The sequence below is a fragment of the Plectrocnemia conspersa genome, unplaced genomic scaffold (assembly GCF_051122295.1).
Source record: "Plectrocnemia conspersa isolate PC_06_02 unplaced genomic scaffold, ASM5112229v1 ptg000013l, whole genome shotgun sequence".
Taxonomy (NCBI): domain Eukaryota; kingdom Metazoa; phylum Arthropoda; class Insecta; order Trichoptera; family Polycentropodidae; genus Plectrocnemia; species Plectrocnemia conspersa.
The window spans coordinates 12,787,359-12,809,286 of NW_028277177.1; the positions used below are offsets into that span (position 1 = coordinate 12,787,359).

A 21,928-nucleotide genomic window follows, 5' to 3' on the forward strand; every position below is an offset into this window, starting at 1 on the left:
ATGCACATATATCTGTGCCAAGTTCGTGACTCTAACACAAAACCCTCCATTCCATTCAAGTACGCACACAGAGATGTAGTACAAACATACCCCATCTCAAAAGCTATCCCTCATTGTTAAAATTATTTGTTAATAATAATTAATAAGCTGCTATATAGTATAATAGAACTTTTAACTTAAAGTTTCATTATGAAACTTAAATGACATTGTTCTGTAAGTTAGCATAAACATTACTATTGACCTGAAGAGTACTATGCAGTTGGCAGCATAGCGCTAACGAGTCACATGACGTCATAGTAGTAATATAAATAAGTCCGCTTTACTAAAGCCACACGACGGACGTGGAGTAGTGCTATATTAAAATTTTTCGAACAAAGAATAAAAATTATTTAAATTTACAATCATAGTATGCATATTATATAAAAAGTTCCGAAAATGTGTAAGTTCTGGGATGAATAATTAATCAACTCTCGCGTGTTCCAAGTCTGAAGCGAAGTGGTAGAAAAGTTCTGACTGGTGGAAATTTATGATCGCTCTACTAACAAGCAGGTTCATCGCTCTACATACTTTCGCTCTTCTAGGCAAGGCAATGATTTGGTTGGAAATAAACTAGTTGTTATTGTTTATTAAACATCTGAAAAAAATGAACTTTTCATAACGGCTATAATTTAAAATAATGTATACTTGGCAGTTCTCTAATTTCTATGGACAACATAATCTCAAGCTGAGGTAATGTTCCACGTTCTCTATAATTATAGTGTTTTCCTTCATATTGCCACTGACTATTGCTTTGTTGAAGTCCCATTTTGCAAAGTGAATTTTTGATTGAATCGACACATGCGCTTGCATAAAAAAACTATTTCTTAGAAAGTCACAAATAAATAGAACAATTAGTTTTATATGCCTTTTAGCAAGTACTAGTGACTTATTTATTATTTTATTTTATTTTTATTAAATCTTCCGTTGTATCCTGACAGGCGTTAGCCCAATGCGTTACAACGGGCAAACTTGTACCACTGAGTAAGTCAATCGGATATACTGAAAGTAAGTACAATATTAACCACCAGACTGAAAGTCTGGGAATTTTTGACATCTATATTAGTATGTGCTATATAATTTATAATAAATAAATGTCACTTCAGCTAGGACTGGTTTTATTTAATAAAAGCGCATTTTTATAAATAAAAATTCGAGTGCCGCTTCAGGGGCTCGAACCCGCAACCTCAGAGTTACTAGTCTGAGATGTTACGGACTACGCTACTCCGTACTTAATTACAATAATCTTGGTCTTATAATAATCTATAATCTAATTTTTATTATAATTATCTAGGTTCCGGCATATCAATCACTTTAAATAATAAAAAGCCCTTAGTATCTAAAAATAATACGTTCTATAAAATACAGATAAGTACATAATACCTTACCGCCGCCGAAACCAAAAAAGAGCAATGTTTCGTCCCCGAAAATTATTCTACACATTAAAAGCGCAAAAAGTTTCGCTTAAATTTCACATAAATAGAATTGCGCCCAAAAAAGCTCCGGCGGCGAGCTCAAACGAAAGCTTTGTTGTTTTGTGCTTAATACTCAATGTTGTTGGATTTTTTTAAATACTTTTGTCGCGTTTTCTTTGAATCGAATCTGAGTGTTTTAATTAAAATCAAACAAAAATAAGTTATTACTAATGCTTTTAAAACATAACGCATCTTAGAAATGTATTTTGTGCGAAAAATAAACACAGTGAAATTTTTAATTTATTTTTAATAAAATTTATACAATATATAATTATATAAAGTGTATAAATTTGTTAAAAAATACGCATTTTGATAGTTTTAAAATGGAAACCACGCAAATTAATAGTAAGCTTGTTTATATGTGAAATTGATATAAGAGTAGCTTTAAAACATTCGAGTTGATTATTAACAAACTAACTGTATCTTATAATACTTGAAAATATTAATTTGTAATTTTGATTTCAGTAGTACCTCATTTGAAGGTGATACAAGAGAAACTTAAAAACTATGATTATAAATTGTCTCCAATCGTTTAGTTGAGATAAATCAAAGAGCATGAAAGTTAAAATAAAGTTTGCCTTAACAATTATATATAATAATACTTGAATATATTATTAACGTAGCAAACATAAACCAATGAAAAAAATTATTCTTGTCCAGAATTCAGGGAAAATTTTAACAAAAATAAAATAATAAAAAGTTCTCCTACAACAAATGGTAATCAAGAATGATAATTTTCCAGAGTCAACTCCTTAATAATTTCAATAAAGTCTGTAATTTTTAAATAAAAAAACTTCACCATTTTATTTGTATATTCCTTCGCCTTATTTATAGCCCCCTAGAGGGCTCTTTTTATAACTGAGAGCCTTTTAAAAAAGAGACAATAATAATACGTGACGTGATTTCGACACGCGACAATTCGTTTATCTTAAATGAGATTATTTAAATTCTTAAATTAAATTTTCGCATAAAACGTATTTCTCATCATATTATAATGAATATCCAATGTGTTAATCTGGAGAGCTTTCATAATTCGATCCGCCCTGGAGAAATACCTAATATATTCTATCTAAACATCCGTCGGGACGCACGCTACGAAACTTAATTTAACTTGTCATAAGACCTATCAATAAACACACTTACGGATAATGACTTATATAAATAGAATCTCAGTTTAAATGTATCGTTCCATATAGAATAGAAAAAAAACATAGTAGGATTATATGGGTAATGTATTGAAAGTAAATTAGATTTTGATTTTATCTGAAACATAATCCGGCCTTTTTGGGTCACTCAATTTCACCGGTTGGATTATACCGATTGATTTTGGTAAAAGTCAATTTCAAATACAATTTACGAGTAAATCTAAAAATGTAATTTATTAAGTTAACAACTTTTAATAGTTTATGAAAAAAATGTATTTAAATTGTAAAATTAAAATAATAATATGAATATAATAAATTTGTTAAAATTGTTTTAATTTTTAATTAACTATAGCTCTAAATTTGTTAATTGCTTAATAAAGTTTATTTTGAAAATAAAGTCATAAGTCTGAAACATCTGCACTTATTTGTCTTTAAGTCCTCAGAATTTTAAATTAAACTAACGAGCTATTTTCTTAAATAGAAGCAATAAATGCACTTTTCGTTAATTCTTTCAACCATAATCTTAGAAAACGATAAACGATTTCTCTTAATTTTATTAAACTTACAATCATACAGTTTTACTATCAACGCTATATGAAGGCGACAATATTAATATTATAATAATATTATAATATTAACATATTATTGAAACTGACGCATTGACTGTGAGAAAAAAAGTTGTCGCAAGACGCATTAAAAGCGCAATAAATAAAATTCTATTAGTCCTTATGACACGCCATTAAGATAATTTTGTACGTGACGATCAGAGATCTGATCCGTTCAGGGTCTTTACGAATACAAATGCTATTGTATTGTATTGACAAATGACAAGTGCGGAACTACCAAATCTCCACAAGTTTAAACCTGACGGTTACGTAAATATTATAATAAGCTCGACGAAGGAAATACGCGAATTCAATTAGTACTCCTCCTAAATATTAAAAAATAAAAAACCTAATCTAGTCAGACAAAGCGTAAATAAATGCATATTATTAATATTCATGAGAAATTCGCTACTGCCAGCACTTATATTCTAAATTTACTTTCTTATATTTCCGACTTAAACCATCAGAGAGTTTATTCAAACTGTCAGAGACTGAAACTACCGAGAAAGCAGCCGCTTCCCTCTTCACGTCAACCCTATTCCAGCTACGATCTCCAAAATTCATAGTTCAACTCGATCTTAAAAGGCGAAAGTATTCATTAGACTTTTATACAATAAATATTAATAGTTTAAACTTCAACACAACTAGCATTGTTAAGAAAAGCAAGAAAATTACTAGTCAATTAAACAATGATTAGTTATATACACTGAAAACCAAGTAATTAAGACAATAAATCTTAGCACTAGTCTGACTAAAATTTTGAATGCCTTTTTTGATTGGCGAAATGTTAAAATATATTAATACGATTCACATATAAAATATCGACTCAATATAATTCAATATGTTAGTGCATAAGTTTTATGCGTGGTGAAATGCTTTTATTTAGTGAGCATGGAAAATTCAATAGTAGCCGAAAATCTATTCATTGAACAGAAAAAAACATTACAAAACGTGCTTCTGCTACTTCTACTAAAAACATTTTATTAGACATAGAAATTAGGTTTTTGTTTGTTAAAGTGTGCTCATTGAAAATTTATGTCGAAAACCAATCGACGTGAAAAATATAATGGACCTCGTAGCTTAATCGGATACTTAATCGTCGAAAATGTAAAGAATTATTGATTAACATTGATGCTGAATAAGTGATTTGTCCCAATGAGATTCATTAACTAAAAAGTAGTACGACTGTAAACATTTTGCTTGAAATAAGTAAATGAGAGACTTTTCAATTTTAATTTATATACCTATATATAATAATTTTAAAGTTTATTATATGAAAAATGTGTTCAAATTTTCACATCTCGATTTATCAAATAAAAAAAATTATGAGCACGAAATCACGCATCAAATATATTCTCATTTTTCATCAACCTGTGTGAAACACTACTTAATGAAGCTTAAAAAGAACAATCTACGAAATAACAAGCATATGTTCCAAATTAAGCAATCTGCGATCTGATCTGTTTGTAAAATAGCAGCAAAGATTTGTAAAAGTTTTAATGCTGAACAAGAATATTGTGTGTATATATATATGTATATGCATAAGTACAATAAATATGCCTCAAACATATTTTATGGATCTAATTTAAATAATAAATAGATCTGATTTAAAAATATGAAGTTGCACTAAGATATTTTAAGATTTAAAATTATTTTAAAAGTAGCAATACATTTAAAATATGAAGAAATCTTTCGTCTTAATAAATTTAAATGCATGTTAAAATTTAATTACTGACCTTGTCGCGGTTATTAAAGTTGTCGGTGAAGTTTATTCGCGCATTTGTGTGGAAAGTTGCGTGTTGTGGCACGCGAGCGGTCTGCGCCTGGATACTGTCGAGTATGCAACGACTTGAACATCAATGAACGAGCAGTGGCGTGCGGCAGGCGCGCGCATCGATGGGGGTGAGTTTCGTAGCTGCGTCACCACACCGACGGGCCATGAATGAACTCGAACGCAAATTTTGTAAATATATATATATGTATATATACACACGGTAAAACTCTTCTTAAATATAGTCAAAACTAAGTAAAAAAAAAATAACAATGTCGTTATAAAACAAATGAAAATTTTCATGAAAAAAATATTTTATTTATGATTAATTTGAAATATAAATATTAAATATACTATCAATCATAACTAGTGTTTCTTTTCGAGAATTTCATAAGAAAAGTTCAAATTTCCCGAGAAGAAATAGGGTGCTATTTAACAGGAAATTGGAGATAAGTGCATTTAATTATATACTATGTTCCATAAAACGAATTGTGTGTGCATTTATGCAAGGTGAATTAAAAAAAAACGATTCGTTGCAGAGTTATTCATAAGGTGGTCGCTGTTTTTTTTCAATGCTCGCTCGCACCTAATTTATTCAAAAGTAATGCACAAACAATACGTTTTATGGAACAATTATTACTCATTTAATTGTCATCGTAGAAATATATATATCTATTGGTGAAAATGTATTTGGACTTCACTAATGAAAATACATCCTCACTGAAAAATACACATGTAAATAAATAATGATAAGTATGTAAATGTCTAGACATAACATTTTCTATGCCTTTTTGTCAATATTTTAAGCATCCCTTATTAAATTTAAGAATCTTTGAATTAAAATTGTTAAAAAGTCGAATTTCTAGTTTTTATTTTTTAACCATCTAATTGCATAGATCTGATCTGATTTTTGAAAGTCAAATTGGAAAAAAATATAAAATAGTATTCATTCTTACATACAAATAGTAATATGTTTCTCTATAATTTTAAAGAAAATGTGTATGTAATGCTAAAAAAACGTTAATAAGAAAATGATACACGTGAAAGTAGAACTAGGCTGACGACAGTTATATATCAAAAGTTATTTTTAAATAAACCCTTGAACTCATTATAACGACCTTAGATTAAAGTACGCATTAATAAAATTGCTGATTAAAACACCACAATGCGTAACACTATGATTAATGCACTATATGTATATGTATGAAATTAATTAAGCAAATATAACAAACCTATACAATTCAGGTGTATTCCATCTATTTTTAGTTTCGGCTATTATTAGCCAAAGTCATCTCAAAGACTTGTTGTTTAATAACGTATGTTATTAATATGGAGGTTGATTAAAATAATAATTTAGAGGACATAAGCTAATTTTAATCAATAGTTAAAAATATTTTAATAAGTACATTTCGTAGAATTTCGCTCCAATTATATTAATTAAATTCACAACAACTACTCCACTCTTCCAATGCATGATGTTTACAAACATCGCTTTTATAACGACCGGTACCTTAAAGGGTTCTGATTTTGCTTTACAGTGAAACTGTAGCAAGTGGGCGTCCGCCTACTCGAGAATAATAATTAATTGCGATCGTTTTCAATCGGTACGTTCCAGTTGATTTTCGAACTAAAATAGATGTGGAAATATTGAGCTTTTCATTGCATAACGGTCATGTTAAAACATTCATGTGCTTTATATAAGGTATCAAATTACAATGTTGTATTTGATTATGTGATTCCATCGACTGTGCTACAAATAATAAATGAAAGGAATTGTGGAGTTTCTGAAAATTGTTGTATAGAGAGAAAGAGGCATTCAAAAAACTTCGTTATGGTAATTGACATGAGAGTACAAACCTGTCGTAGTTTTTCTAACGAATTTACAGTGACGGTAATTTCGAGTGAAATTTTCTTTAATTTTATATGAGATTTATTCAAAATTAATTTAATAAAAAAAATACATTTTAACATCAAATTATTTTATAAAAATCGACTAAATTAAAAAAAATGCCTTTGTTCAGACACTCAAAGGGAATCTGGAACCGAAAATAAAAATATGCAAAGCAAGACGTTAGGTCTTTTGATCTTGAACATAACACAAGATCTACTGAAATAGAATTTTAACGTTAAATTCAACTAAATATAGATTTAATTCAGACTATATGCTTACCTCTTATAACAATATATTTAAGCATTTAAGCTTTTAAAATATTATTCTATAATTTAAAAATAAAACTCTTTCGATTTTTGAAGCCAAATGAGTATGACTTTGCAGCCAAATAAGACGTTGGACAAGCTGGTAACAGTTTATATTAGAAACATATATAAATTATCACATATAATAGACCCCCCAATAATACGGTAAATTGGGAACGTGTTATTTGGGTGCGTGTAGTTAGGGGATTAGAAAATACTCGTACATTTTTTGCAATACAAATATTATTTCATAATTATGTAGCTGTTTTCTAAATTTAAATTTGGTATTTATAATAAATTTTCCCTTTAGCATTTTATGGTTACCATAGTTTCAGGCAAACTTTTAGTTTTCATGTATATGTGTTTGAGCATCGAAAGGCAAATTAAACAAATTTTTATAGCACTATTATGAATAACCTGAAGTGATTTTAATTTTAATTTACTTGTAAACCCTCAAACGCAAGACATATATATAAGATGACAATGAATATGTACATACTAAATGTTTAATCTAGTTTTATACGACAATAAATTTTGTAACCAGTATAAATTGTTGATATTGGTAATATTTTTTTATTATATAATCAATATGGTTATAAAAATTTATTATTTTATCCAAAAGCAGACCTTAGACTTTTATAATATTACTTTTTGTAATTAGAGAATTATTTAGTCTTTTTATAATAAAAATTAGCAATAAATATCATATGGTTGTTTTTTTTCATTAAATTATTAATTTGTTTAATCTCATCCATTAGCTAACAGAGATCAAATCACTATGCATGTTTCTTTGCATGCTTTGTATGTTTTAGAGTTATATATTAGCACTGTATCATCAGCATACAGTTGAATCCTTCCCGCAAATTTACATTGGGTAAATCATTTATGTATAGATTTAATAATAAAGGTCCCAAAATAGAACCTACCATACATTCGCTTTGTGTATCATTTATTACAACTACTAGTTGTCTTTAATTTATATAACCTTTTAATAAATTTAGCGTTGGTCCTACTATTCCAATATGTTTTAATTTCTCTAAAAATATGTTATGGTCTACTGTGTCAAAAACTTTTTTTAAGTCTTTAAATAATGCTGAAGTTCTATTTTTATTGTTAAGTTTTGTTGTATTTCATTAATTAAATCAAAAGCTGCATATTTTGTATTGGATTTGTTTCTAAATCAGTATTGTAAATGTGTTAAAAAAATATGTTTTTTAAATTAGCTAGAATTGATTTAAATTTCTTTGATGTAACTGTAAAACCAGATAAAGGGCGATAATTGTTAGTGATCTTCTTATCATCAGGTATAAAGGAGTTATTTTGGCAATTTTTTGGCAATCGAGGAATATTTCCTTTTTCAAACATGTATTGTATTATATATTCCAGGATTAATGACGATTTCTCTCGAGGATTTGTTCATAAAGTAGTTTTTTGTTTTGTTTTTTTGTTTTTAGTTTAATATGTTTTTCAAATTAATTAAAATTTAATTATAAATATGTCTAGTACTCTTGCTAATAAACGAACACGTGAGAATTCCTAAAATTAGCTATATAGTCAAATTTAACAGTTAATTGTAAATTCTAATCGTATAACTAACATGCCAGTTAAAGATAATCATTCGTCATGAAGCCCCTCAGGTCCCTGCCAAATATATATAAATAAATTCCAAGAATTTTGGAAGGTTCGGAACGCTCTGACATAAACGATTATCGTTATACGCATTTTTGTATATTTTTATAAATATTTCAAAGCAATATTTGTTATGTTATGTTTATATTTGTTTATGTTATGAGAATGACATTTATATAAATCGCATTATAGTTGAGATAATTCCACGAGAGAATTATTCCATTAATCCTGTTTCGTACAGTTCTAACATTAGATGTAACAAACAAGGTTGCCGAAAATATAAATAATATTTTAATACGCGTTTTTTACAATTATGAATAATGTTTATTATAATTACATGAACAAATAAATTAAACATAATAATAAACTATAACATATATCTATGAGTATAGAGTAGATGTTTTATAATTGATAAACTTAACGTTTGAGTTCCTTTCAAGGGATGCGAGATGGCCAATAATCTCCTCTTGCAAATTGTTATTTATCTTGAGTTTCATCTGCAACAGTTTCTTAAACATGGCAATGTTTTCAAGGTTCTTCGACAGTTTTGCAGTTTAGATAAAAAAAAAAGCCCTGAGATTATCTTGAAACGCGATAATATTATTTTTCATTCCCTGATTTTTTGGTTAAGCGATTCATAATATACACATACGCTAGATAAGCAACTCTTTAACCAAGTTTAATAATGTTCTATAGTCATGCTTCTCTTGCATTTCCATATACATTACAACTTGATTTTAATTTTGAACTCAAAAATATGATTCATAACATTTTCTTTCGACAGCACTGCAGAAAAGCTCGTGATCAGAATTCATTCATATCTTTGAACAGTTCTTTAAACAGACGGAGTTCTTGTAAAGACAATTTAAGCTTATTTTTCTCAATTTAAAATTTACTGGCAAGAGCATACCAAGTGTATCATTTGGGAGGGGGGAGCAGATGGGAGCATTTGCCCATGACCCTAGAGAATCGCGATTGCATCCCTTACTCTTAACCATTGCTGCCAGGACGTCAACGCTCGTGAATGCTTTCCTTAAACTGGCTAATCAGCTTCTCAATAAGCTTACGAGAAACTACGTTGTTTTCAGCAATAGCTTCGAGGAGCTGAAACAAGCTGGAATGTAGGATGTTTGCCATACTGTTATTTTAAAAAACATTTAGTGCGCCTTTGTAATATGAATGTTAAAATATATTAAAGTGATTCATGTACGCATCTAAGTTGACTTATAATGAATAGTAATCTTGCTCGAAAATAATTAAAAATATAAACCCCAAACTAATACAATCAGATTTTTCAATTATAAATAGAATCTATTGACTTTTATTTCATATGTGTAATTCTATTTTCATATGTGTAAATAAATATATATCTATCTCGATATTAAAAATATATAAGGTGACCAGGCTTCCTCCTTTGAGGAGAATTGTGCACCTTTTATCTTTCTTTGTCCTAAATCAAAAATTTTATAAATGGTCTTATTTATTTTTAGTGTCCTTCTTTGATAATTTCAAAATCTGATTACCTTAAAATATATTATACAATCTTTATATTGATTCTGTTGGCAGAGAAAATTAGGAAAAATGCAATTTGAGTATGGAATTTAAAAAACAAAGATTAGTATCTTTAAACTGCTTTTAATGCTGCGTAATCGATAACAAAGATAAAAAATCAAAGTTAATTATAAAACAATATCTCAGACACAAACGATGCGCACACGCGCTCAAACAAATAAATTTCTCAATTTCCAATGGCGGGTCTTATTTTTTTTATTAGTAATAAATAAAACCATTATTCACGTCCCTCAAACGGGGGGACACCCCAGGCGTGACACGGCCCCCAGCTAACAAACCCCCACAAGACAACCCCTCGTACGCATGCCCGAGCCTTCTAGGATCAATATCCTGGACATGCGCCCAGAGCGATTCGCCTGTTTGCATCGCGAACTTCGACGAGTGCTGATCCAAGGCGTACAGTCTCACAATAACAGATTTCTTCAGAATTTCATGTAAGTACGCACCAATCCATCGATTATTTCCATCATATTTGTAATAATATTTGTGTCAATCAAGACAATGGCGTGTTCCGGAGACTGTTGGGATTTAGGTCCCCCTCCGGACAGCATACTCCGAATGCCACCACCGCCTCTACCGGCGTTCTTGCAATTATCTAAAGGACCTTCGGCCACAAATCTCACCGGTCCATGTAGACCAGCAGCCTTGTGCGATCCTCCCATATCTGGAACGCCTCAAGATAAATTGTTCCCAGGAGTCGAATATATAGAACTGCCACATCACGGTCAATATCCATTGTAACACAATATATTATGCATATAAAAATCAGTATTAATATTTGTTTATTCTATTCAGATCCATCTTCAGCTGATGATACATGGTTTTTGGTTCTGATAACTTCGTGTGTCGCTGTGATATTTTTGGGCGCAGTGCTGGCGTTGTTCCTACTCAAATGTAGAGAGTACGTCTGTTCAATACCTCTGTATGTTTTTATTTCACATTTTATTTAGATTTGCACTAATCATAATAATGTTTATTTATTCGCGGCATGCAAAACATGAGCTGATTGGTTCTTAAATTAATTTTCAACATATTTTTATTATATCATAAAATGAATTGTCTCTCCATGATAATATTATAAAAAAAATATTTATTCTCTACAAAACATATTAATTTATGGGAAGAAACATAGTTTGAACTATAACCGAAAGGCTCAATTTATTTATTAAAAATATTGATGGTTATGGTAATAAAATATAGATTTGGATCATATAAATGTTGCATGCCTAATAATTTCATGAGTTGCTAATATTGTGTTTTGATCATGCTCATCTAAAATCTCGCCATAACTATCTCTATTTGTTCCATGTGAATATAATGAATATGAGTAATTGTGCACCATGATTAATACATTATTTTTCACACCATATAAATGTTATTATGTAAGGAATACTTATACGAATTTTCAATATTTGATATTAAAATTAGAGCATCCATATTAATTGTTATTTAAATCGTGATTTACAACGAAAATTTCTACTTAATTATTAACTATGTATTATATATGTATCATGTTGCTTTCAATGTAGAACAGTACAGCTTTTATTATAAGCGTAACTGTTATTAAAATCATTTCTGCTACTGGAAAAACCCACTATGAGTATAACTCAAAAATATATTTAGAGAAAAATGCTTTTTGCAGCACCTAACAGATTGCGTCAGAGCCAACGCTTTCGTCAGTTTCTCAAACTATGTGTAATATATTACTAAAAAACTATAAAGCTATAATTATATTGCTAATTTAGGACAAGAATTTAAAAAATTACATATGTAATTAGCGCAATAATACCGGAAATATCTGAGTTCCTATATGGACCTTTGTGTTTTTCAATTGATTATAAAAAGTAATTGATATCATTATAAAAAGTCTTAATGTGAACGCTAGGTAACATGTCATTTATTTGAATATAATACTATGAATCATAATGAAATGGAAATATTAGAAAAACGACTACTGACTGGCCAACTTTTGCCGCCCCTCCCCCCTGGAAAAAGCTGAAATGTTGTATTGATTATTATATAATTATAGTATCGATCGATCATCAAAAATTAGGTTTTCCTGTATTTTTCCGATCCGACGGATAAATAATTAAAATAAAATCGAGTTAGATCGCGCATTAATTGGAATAGCCTAGTATGTACGGTCAAGACGGGTATCTCAGAAGCCACGGGCTCGAACCCCGGCAGCAGCCATGAATTTTTATTTATAAAAATTCACTATTATTAAAAACCGTTCACAGCTGCATATATTAATTGTAAATAATAGTACACATACTAATTTCTAATTAATTATATAGATGTCACCATTTGGTACTGATTTACACCGTTGTAATGCATTGGGCTTATAACTGTTAGGTTATAACAGAATATAAAAAAAAATGTTTACTTATTTACAGACTTTGGTTTCAGTCTGGTTTTTCACTACTAACTTGTTATTGATTGCATTTAACCCGTTGTAAAGCATTGGTCTTACGTCGGCCACGTTGTACCGGAAGATCTACAATAAATAAATAAATGTTAGCTCTTGTTATTTTGCCTCTATGATCATAGGAATAATACTTTAATAAAGATGAAACCGAAACCAAACCAAATATTTTCAGTTTCAATTGAAACCGAAACTTTTCTTAAATACATACATAATAATGCTGCTTCATAAAAACATTTTAAAATGATTTTTATGTGATTATTTGGCTCTATCTAACCACTTTATATGCGTTACTTTGTATAGACAGGCGTTTTATTATGAGATACGTAAATTAGGGTATGACTTTATAAAACGTAGATCTCTCGCAGAAAGATCTGACTTTCAGAGGAAAGTCCAGACATTTGACTGATCTAAATTAGAGGGACTAAAGAAAAATCTTTAAATTTTACACTGCTTCGCATTAGCTCGTTGAAATATTAAATAGTATATTTGTGTAACTGTATTTCACTCAACATAAATAAATGACAGGTGACTTTTTCTATTAGAGCATACTTGTAGAGTTTTAAACATCATACAAACGAAACCGAAACAATTTTAACTCAAATGCCGCTGAATTATTGGATGCTCTATTTCGAATATCTACATCTCTGTGTTTTCATTTTTTTTACTGCATGACTAAATGTTCGCTACTCCTTTGTGTGTGTTTTATTATAGAACATACACATTCCATTTTAGCGAAACCGGAAGCAACAAGCAAGGGCCTTTGGCAGCTGATCTCGCCGGAACTCTTCAATCCAAATCTCGTCCGATTGTGCCAACGAGCACTCTGTACTCCACTGGACCGACTCCTCCAGACAACAGAGCTCTGTGGGCAGCGCTGACTCCGAGAGGAACACAGCATTTCATCGCTGATATTTACCCTCAAGACTGCGTCTCCTCAGAGCTGTATCACGAAGACAACCATTACGAGACAGTGGAAGCTATGAATTATAAATCTGGCTTTCACGAGAAATTTCCTTATCCGATGCCGATCACACAATACGAGAAGAACCTAAACGATAAAGCGAGCTTCGACAATACAGCTTTCGTTGACTATGATTATGAAGATCCAGCTCCCTTGATCGAAAGCTACCAAATGGACGACATGGAGACATGCTATCAAGAACCGGACGTGAACGCTTATTGCATTAATCAGATACCTCACGATTTGGCTCTGGGTACCATGAAGAGAGGAAACTCCAGACCATTGGTTTCTTCACCGACGCGCATTGAAAATCCTAACCTTCCCCCGCTGAATTTATATCCTCACAGAGGTGGCGGTACTTTGAGAAAACCTACCCACTCGAGAAGGGTCAGCGATAGCAATAGCTATACCAGCAACATAAACATTTAAATATTGTGATACGAATTCGCTACGTGTAAATTAGAGCAGGGTAATCTTAATATTAATAATCGTAATCATTTTAATATCCTAACGTTATTTAAGTATACTTTGTAATCATTTTCATGAATAATTAAAAGTATTAGAATATTATGTCGTCGATGTGCAATAAAACACAGTTCGTTCTAGGCTACATTTCGCTTGCATTAGATGTCGTAAAAATGATTGACGTTTATTTATATTTATGTTTTGTTGAATCGTGAATGTTGTAAAATTTATATTATTTATTTTTACGTAAAGTGTACGCTATCGAATAAAAAATAAATTTTAAAAATGATCATATCATCAAAAAACATGTTTTATTTGAAATCTGAAAGTATACATAGATTGATTTAAAAGTATTATAAAGGTGTTTAAGATTAAAAAGCTACACATATAAAAGGCGACTAACAGCAGCGGTGCGTCCTTATAAGAATCATGAGCGAGTATATTTCGACCAATTTCCACGCCTCTTGTGAAGAAATCATGCTTTTTGTGTGAGACTTTTAATTGTACATCAACAAAGCCATTTTTTGTGCAACTAGAAGCTTATTAGTCTTTTGCATTTTGTGAGTCGTTCCACGCCCCTTTATTGACGTGGTCCCTTTTTGCTCGTGTCGTGAGAAACTAGTGTTACTATATATATATAAACATTGTTGTTCATCGTTGTGCTAGCAATAGTTTTGACCATCCAAGACATTGCACTGTTTACAAAAAAGTTCGTCAATACATTTCGAAAATCTCATCTGGTAACACATTGGTATACATGTCATATTTTTTTGTAAATAATATAAATAAATATAGAAAAATTGCTTCGATGCCCCTTTCTTTGAATCCACCAATGTTTCAGACAGACACTACTATACTAAAAAAGTCACTAAAACACTACAAAACGAAGTCTGGTGAAAAACAGGAAAAAAATTCTAAACAAACACACATATATATAGATAAAAAAATAGTTTTCTCTAAAACATAGTGGGCTTTGAAAGAATATAAGATAACGCAAACGTTTATTATTTTTCATAGTGGCAACATTGGCGGCGTCCGTCAAGCAATTCTTTCACTTATAATGTTCAAAAATTAAAACACAAATATGGAAGAAGTTCAACGGCATTCCGTACACACTTTAGTGTTTAGATCCTTAAAACGATCCCACGACATGTTTTTATCCAATCAGGGATTATTAGCGCCTGCAGACGACACAGCGTAAGCTTCCTTCAATACTTCAAAAACATAACCTTAATATTTCGATAATCCCTTAAATTTAATAAATGTCATATTAATCAGCACAATAATCACACGTATATATAATCAAAACGTATATGTAATCAAAATACAATTTTAATTTAAAAAATAGTTAACCTCAAAATTATACAAATATGTTAAATGAAGGTAACCAAACGTACTCATTTATGGTGAATTGTCCTTCTTTGTCCTTAAACAAAAATTTCAGAGATGGCCATTTTTATTTTTAGTGTCCTTTGATATATACAAAATTTGGTCACCTTCGTTAAATTTATATTTTTTTACAGGGAAAAGATGAAAAAGACTATAAAAGCACGGGATTCTTTCTCACTTGTATTCGATAGAGTTAAGAAGACTTTAGCGTTGAAACAAAGAGAAGCTTTAGACGCAAGCAATAACCCACCGCCCCCTGGAACGAATATAGGTTTGTTAATGACTATCTTTTTGAAGTTAATTGGAACGAAACATATATTTATTGATTAATTTATTACAGAATTAAGCGATACTACAACTGCATTAAGTTCCGAAGGCGCCGTAGTACCGTACACTGGTGGAAGTGCTCTTATTGCGACAACTCCGTCATCGAGTGCCTCTTCGAGCACGAGCTCTGCTCTAATACCGCGTAAACAACCGACAATGCCACGACCGCGCTGGCATGCACCTTGGAAACTATACAGAGTGATTTCCGGACATTTGGGATGGGTCAGATGTGTAACGGTGGAACCTGGAAACGAATGGTTCGCCACTGGTAATAAAGCAATACTGAGCCATTATTTTATAATTAAATATATAAAATTGATGAATTCAATCTTAAAAGGTGCCGCCGATCGTGTCATTAAAATATGGGATTTGGCGAGCGGCAAGCTTAAAGTCTCACTCACCGGACACGTCAGTACAGTTAGAGGTATGTTTATTTAAAAAAAATACTATTTTTTGAAGTATGTATGTATTACAATATTTTTTTAAAGGCTTACAAGTATCGACGAGACATCCGTATTTGTTCAGTTGCGGAGAAGACAGACAAGTCAAGTGCTGGGATCTGGAATACAATAAAGTCATCAGACATTATCACGGTCATTTATCTGCAGTGTATGCCCTTTCGCTACATCCGACTATAGATGTGCTCGTAACGGCCGGAAGAGATTCTACAGCAAGAGTTTGGGATATGAGAACGAAAGCTAATGTTCATACACTCACTGGCCATACCAACACGATTGCGTCAGTGGTTTGTCAGGCGGCAGATCCTCAGGTTTGTATTTTATGCTCTTGATTGTGAAGACCCCAAACCTGGAAATAAGTTAACTTTCTAGTGTAACACATTCTTGTCTCTGGGTTTATGTTTTTAATAAAGGCTACTTTTATATATTTTAATAAAAATAAATTAACTTCTATTGTTTTAGGTCATTACTGGTTCGCATGATTCAACAATACGCTTGTGGGATTTAGCTGCCGGTAAATCCATGTGCACTTTGACAAATCACAAAAAATCTGTTCGAGCTCTGGCCGTTCATCCAACTCAGTATACATTTGCATCAGCATCACCCGACAATATAAAACAATGGAAATGTCCCGAAGGAAAGTTCATTCAAAATCTGTCCGGACATAACGCAATTATAAATTGCTTGGGAGTGAATTCTAATGGAGTGTTAGTAAGTGGTGGAGATAATGGAACATTATATTTGTGGGATTGGAGGACTGGATATAACTTCCAAAGATTACAGGTAATATATTCGATTGTTATTAATATTAAGAGCTTATCTAATTTTTGGTGATATTTTCAGGCCGCAGTACAACCGGGTTCAATGGATTCCGAAGCTGGTATATTTGCGATGACTTACGATCAATCTGGAACTAGATTGATAACAACAGAAGCTGATAAAACAATTAAAATCTACAAAGAAGACGATTCGGCTTCTGAAGAGTCACATCCAATCAACTGGAGACCAGATATTCTTAAGAGAAGGAAATTTTAAATTAAAGCAATGTGTTCTTGTGTATATATTTGTAACTCAGTTTTGCAAAGTGAGTTTTATTTTTTAATAAATCATAAGAATAAAGTAATAAGTTTTCTGTATTTTCATTTTTTAAGCAATATTAAAATTAAAATAAATCAAAGTTTGTATATTCATTGTTTTACATTTTCTTATTTAATTCATCATGAACGTCACTTTTTCCAATTTAAATTCACAACACCATTATGTATGGCCAAAAACAAATTATATGTACAATAATATGTAAATAACTGAAAGTGTGTCCGACGACCCGGAATTATCGATTCATCGACGTTTGCAGCTTTTGGGCTTTTCTTGTAGCTCTTTGGCGCATTTGGAATCAAGACTTGCACTTACACCCATATAAAATTCAGATAACATAAGAACTGAAGCCCAAAGACCACGGGCAGCGAATAATTTACGCAGATTGTGTGTTATAGCAGCAGGAAGTTGCTGCTGATTTTTCAAAGAAAATCTTTTCAGTGACTTATACCCTGGCGATGTGACATAATGTCTAATGCTTTGTTAAATAAATTGATAAAACCGTTTTCTTCTTCAGTCATACTTCGAGCATCATCAATAGTTACTAACACAATTTTGAAAAGATATATTTCTCTTTCATTGAGTGATTTTACAACTGCATTGCAAATATCTATTTATTTTGTTGTTGTTGCTAATGACGTTAAACTGATCATTTATTCTTTGATATTTTTACCAAGACAGTAGTGAAGAAAAATCGCTAAACGAGCTAGTCCAGTTATGTCAGTTCTTTCATCATGGCAAAGAGAAATTATTTCAGTAGAATTTACATATATTTTTTGTTGATGAGTTATATTTTTGGCCATATCGACGATTTTATTCACTGTGTTTCAATATGTTACCGGTACTAGAGCCCTACGAGTCCAACCCTTATGGACGGGCACCCAGCTTGTGACGGCCGGATGAGCAGGAACCACCCCCCGTAGTACTACATACTCATCAGAGTTTCATTAGTATTTCTCTCGAGCGCACGAAGAGACGTTCTCACGTAGGCTGGCCTGCATTGTTTTACACTGCATGCATTGCGTATCATCCTTGTTACAACACCACCCCCCTGATCTTCGAGGGATATATATGCTGCCTCAGTCGCAGTCTTGGCCCTCGGTTTCCTAAGGGCCGAGCTCTTTGCTCTTTTGCCCTGCTTGCGTTTATCTGCTATGCAGAGCAATATATTCTTTTTCTTCATCCTTGCAGAAGTGATTTATGGATTTTTCATAACGCCGCTTCAGTGACGAGGTTCTGCAAACAACTGTCCCAGAACATAAATACATAGTGCTTTATTGCCGTTGTTAGTCATGCATTCTTCAGTCAACCATCTTTGAATGTATTTGAAATTAATTCTAATAGTTTTTGTTTTTTATTTCCACTAGCAATGTTGAATAAAATTTATCAAATAATTTTTTTATTCAGAAATAAAACTAAATGCACTTTTTTAATAATTTGTAGTTGATCAAAAAAATATTTTATTCTTAATTTAAATTACTTTCACAGTTCACAAATTAGGCAAAAGATCGAACAAAAACTTTTCCCAAAGCGTTTCATATAGGCATTTTTTCTGTGAATCGTTCACGTGCCAGCTAAATTGTTGTACGTGCCATCTCTTGCACGCATAACCTAAGTTCGCCACTACGGACTTAAACCCTTTCTGTGTTGTATTGCACGTGTTCATTAAGCCTGTACTTATTATTGATTTCCGATAAGCATATGTTTTATATTTCATTGAAATTTCATTTGACTAGAGAAAGGGATATTATGTTAAGCCCCATTTTTTTTTGATTACTGGTGTTAAATCAATGGAAATTTCAGTATTAACCCTTTATTGCCGAAATCCAATATATCAGCTTTTGATACTTTGGTAAGAATTGCCGGAACTAACATCATTGAAGAAAGAATCTGAATAATTCTTGATGGACATATAACATACATATTTTATTATTAAATATATCGATATTTAGATGGTTATTAATTTAACTTATTTTTTGTGCAGTGCAACATTTTGTTATTTTCCAAAATATTTAACTCTTCATGAGTGTCGAGCAATTGTGGAATTTATGACTGTTTTTGCTTATCTAGAAATGCAAATAGATGTTTGCAGTATCTTAGAAAAAAAGTGATAAAATAATGATTATATTTTTATCATTATAAAATAGTATAAAGTACTATAATAAAACACTAAAAGGTTTAGGATGTTGAACCAAAAAGTTTGATTGCTTTTCTATAGTTTTCATACACAAATGTTTTTTTAATAATTGCAATTTATTAATAAAAAATATAAAAGTATTTGTTGCAGATATCAAGCTCGCTAAAGTTCATATAAAATAGATTATATTCCATTTGAAAAACTAGTTTTCAAGTTCAAAGAAGTATCGTTTTAAATACGAGTTTCATTAAATTTAGGTGAACATATGAGCTATAAACACAAAATCACAGTTTTCTCTGGACTTAATAGAGTTTGATATATACCGACAAATATTACATATTAGAAAATTATACAAAATTTAAAGCTAATATAATTTTACAATTAATAATATTAAAGCCGTTTAAGATCAATATATTTTATATAGTATAAATTTTCTATTGCAAAAATTCATTTTTTTTACAATATCAACGTTAGTAATTTAAGCATTAAATGTGTTGGAATGAAAAATAAATATATAGATTAATCTCAATCACGCAACAAAAAGCATTGGTGAAACTGAATATCGAAGAATCTTTAAATTTCATCAAGATCGTAATCTTCTACTGGAAAATCTCCGACAGTGACGTAAGCAGGCTTGACAAAACCTCCGTATTTGGGTAGACAAGTAAAATATTTTTTTCCGTTGACCCTGGAATTATATTGCATAAATTAATTTATTATGTATATTATATACTTAATTAAGATTAAAATAATACATACGATCCATCATTCTTTCCTAACGGTTCATCATATTGCACTCCGATCCACAGAGCATTTTTGACATTCTCCAAAGGACCGGTATACATAACGGTCGCTCTTCTAGTCGGCTTGCCAGGTATGCGGACTTCGCATCGATCGTTCGTATTAATTAACGAAACCAACCTCATTTCCTCCTTTTCCTCCAATTCTTGCTTTTCCTTTTGCATCTGCATTTCTTCTTCATTAAACTTGCCCAGTTTATTTTTTTGTAAAAATGAGCGTACAGTATCGCCTTTTTTATTATAATCTTCTTCGGATAACGTAAATTTCTCGACGTTCGATGTATCAGTGAATTCATTGAGCATTACAAATTTATCTATCACGTGTACTCTCATGCCATTTTCGACTGGATATGAACCGAGTAGAGCTGCATCGTTATCTAAAGGACATACTAATTCGTCTTTCGAACTATACAACATCAGCTTCATCGTCGCGTGAGATCCGCCCGTTACAAGTTCTAATTTCATCTATGCATAAACATAATGTGTTAATAAAAGTTTCATTTTATTCAATGTATATGAAGTAAAACTAACCTTAAACTCTTGTATTGTCAAATGCTTTTGAAATCTGCGCTCTGCGTGCACAGCATTAACATTAGCTGATGAAGATATTTGTAATAATACAAAATCCGATGTCTGCACAATTATATTCGACATCTTACGACTGAATTTGATACTGCCTGTTTGGTTGTCAAAAACTGTCACACAGCTCTGAATTTCTTATGGCAACACCGACTCGAAACAAATGACTTGTAAAAATATTTTCACGATAAAATGTGATAATTTATCGTTGTTTTTGTAATCTATTAGATAAATTAAATTTACAATAACATAAACAAATTCACATTATTTGCCGATAACCAAGTACATCTCTAAAAACCTAGAGCAGCGATGGCGAACCTATAACCCGCGAGTCAGACACTGATCCACGCAGGATTTTTAAATGACCTACGCGCTAATTTATATTATAAAAGAGAGAGCAGAAATCAAAAAATAAAGTATATATAACGAAAGTCGAATTTATAAAAAAATATTTCCAAGTGGACATTGGGTAGCTGATTTTCTATCGTATCACTGCACCTATGTATGACGTATGGACATAAATCTTCCTCTCCCTCTTTCCAATTGACGTCACTGACCCACGAGCTAGTACTAAAAAAAATGAACAAAATTTGACCCACTTCACAAAAAGGTTCGCCATCACTGATTAGTTATTATAATAAATTTGCATATTACCCACTATTATTAACATTTCCCTTACTGTGCCTGATTATTTCCCTTACTGTGCCTAATAAATCCGCGCGTTACTGTGCTGTGTAGTATATACACGTGCAAAAATGGGTGATTTTAAATCTGAATATTCTTAATATTTCGCTTTAATTATTCATAGTAGAGGTTAATATGTAATAATAATTTTAATTTAATTGCTGAAAATAGAAAAA

At 31.1% G+C, this 21,928-nt stretch overlaps 4 protein-coding genes across 7 annotated transcripts in view; 2 read left to right on the plus strand and 2 right to left on the minus strand.

The window, feature by feature from the left end:
- The window catches only part of LOC148227316 (potassium channel subfamily K member 1-like), a 78,686-nt gene extending 73,559 nt beyond the window's left edge, over positions 1-5,127 (minus strand). The window contains exon 1 of the mRNA XM_088202947.1: positions 4,998-5,127. The gene's annotated coding sequence lies outside the window, so the exon portion shown is untranslated. The remainder of the gene's footprint in view (positions 1-4,997) is intronic.
- A 5,611-nt stretch (positions 5,128-10,738) lies between these two features.
- LOC148227317 (uncharacterized) lies at positions 10,739-14,588 on the plus strand. 4 transcript variants are annotated; one of them, XM_088202965.1, is made up of 4 exons: positions 10,739-10,863; positions 10,928-11,153; positions 11,225-11,351; positions 13,569-14,588. In XM_088202965.1, exons 2-4 carry the CDS (start codon positions 10,931-10,933, stop codon positions 14,245-14,247), a joined length of 1,029 nt encoding a protein of 342 aa, XP_088059091.1. In that variant the 5' UTR covers positions 10,739-10,863; positions 10,928-10,930; the 3' UTR covers positions 14,248-14,588. The 4 variants fall into 4 exon arrangements, with proteins under 4 accessions (XP_088059091.1, XP_088059092.1, XP_088059093.1 ...); XM_088202966.1 differs by having other exon boundaries at positions 13,590-14,588; XM_088202967.1 differs by having other exon boundaries at positions 11,225-11,330.
- Positions 14,589-15,296: 708 nt separating this feature from the next.
- Tango4 (transport and golgi organization 4) lies at positions 15,297-17,647 on the plus strand. The gene is made up of 7 exons (XM_088202964.1): positions 15,297-15,480; positions 15,807-15,943; positions 16,013-16,267; positions 16,337-16,423; positions 16,488-16,768; positions 16,920-17,240; positions 17,301-17,647. Exons 1-7 carry the CDS (start codon positions 15,368-15,370, stop codon positions 17,490-17,492), a joined length of 1,386 nt encoding a protein of 461 aa, XP_088059090.1. The 5' UTR covers positions 15,297-15,367; the 3' UTR covers positions 17,493-17,647.
- A 2,139-nt stretch (positions 17,648-19,786) lies between these two features.
- Positions 19,787-21,463, minus strand: Tbcb (tubulin-binding cofactor B). Its single transcript, XM_088202509.1, has 3 exons — positions 21,021-21,463; positions 20,449-20,954; positions 19,787-20,377 (listed from the first exon to the last, which is right to left on the minus strand). Exons 1-3 carry the CDS (start codon positions 21,141-21,143, stop codon positions 20,263-20,265), a joined length of 744 nt encoding a protein of 247 aa, XP_088058635.1. The 5' UTR covers positions 21,144-21,463; the 3' UTR covers positions 19,787-20,262.
- Positions 21,464-21,928: the final 465 nt, after the last annotated feature.

Excerpts from the sequence above, each read along its gene's own strand:
- LOC148227317 (XM_088202965.1), top strand. The coding sequence starts at position 10,931 with ATGGCGTGTTCCGGAGACTGTTGGGATTTAGGTCCCCCTCCGGACAGC. Across the intron at positions 11,154-11,224 it reads TATAGAACTGCCACATCACG|ATCCATCTTCAGCTGATGAT; the intron begins GTCAATATCCAT and ends TATTCTATTCAG. Across the intron at positions 11,352-13,568 it reads TACGTCTGTTCAATACCTCT|AACATACACATTCCATTTTA; the intron begins GTATGTTTTTAT and ends GTTTTATTATAG.
- Tango4 (XM_088202964.1), top strand. The coding sequence starts at position 15,368 with ATGGAAGAAGTTCAACGGCATTCCGTACACACTTTAGTGTTTAGATCC. Across the intron at positions 15,481-15,806 it reads GCGCCTGCAGACGACACAGC|GGAAAAGATGAAAAAGACTA; the intron begins GTAAGCTTCCTT and ends ATTTTTTTACAG. Across the intron at positions 16,424-16,487 it reads ACACGTCAGTACAGTTAGAG|GCTTACAAGTATCGACGAGA; the intron begins GTATGTTTATTT and ends ATTTTTTTAAAG.
- Tbcb (XM_088202509.1), bottom strand. The coding sequence starts at position 21,143 with ATGTCGAATATAATTGTGCAGACATCGGATTTTGTATTATTACAAATA. Across the intron at positions 20,955-21,020 it reads TGACAATACAAGAGTTTAAG|ATGAAATTAGAACTTGTAAC; the intron begins GTTAGTTTTACT and ends GTTTATGCATAG. Across the intron at positions 20,378-20,448 it reads TTAGGAAAGAATGATGGATC|GGTCAACGGAAAAAAATATT; the intron begins GTATGTATTATT and ends ATATAATTCCAG.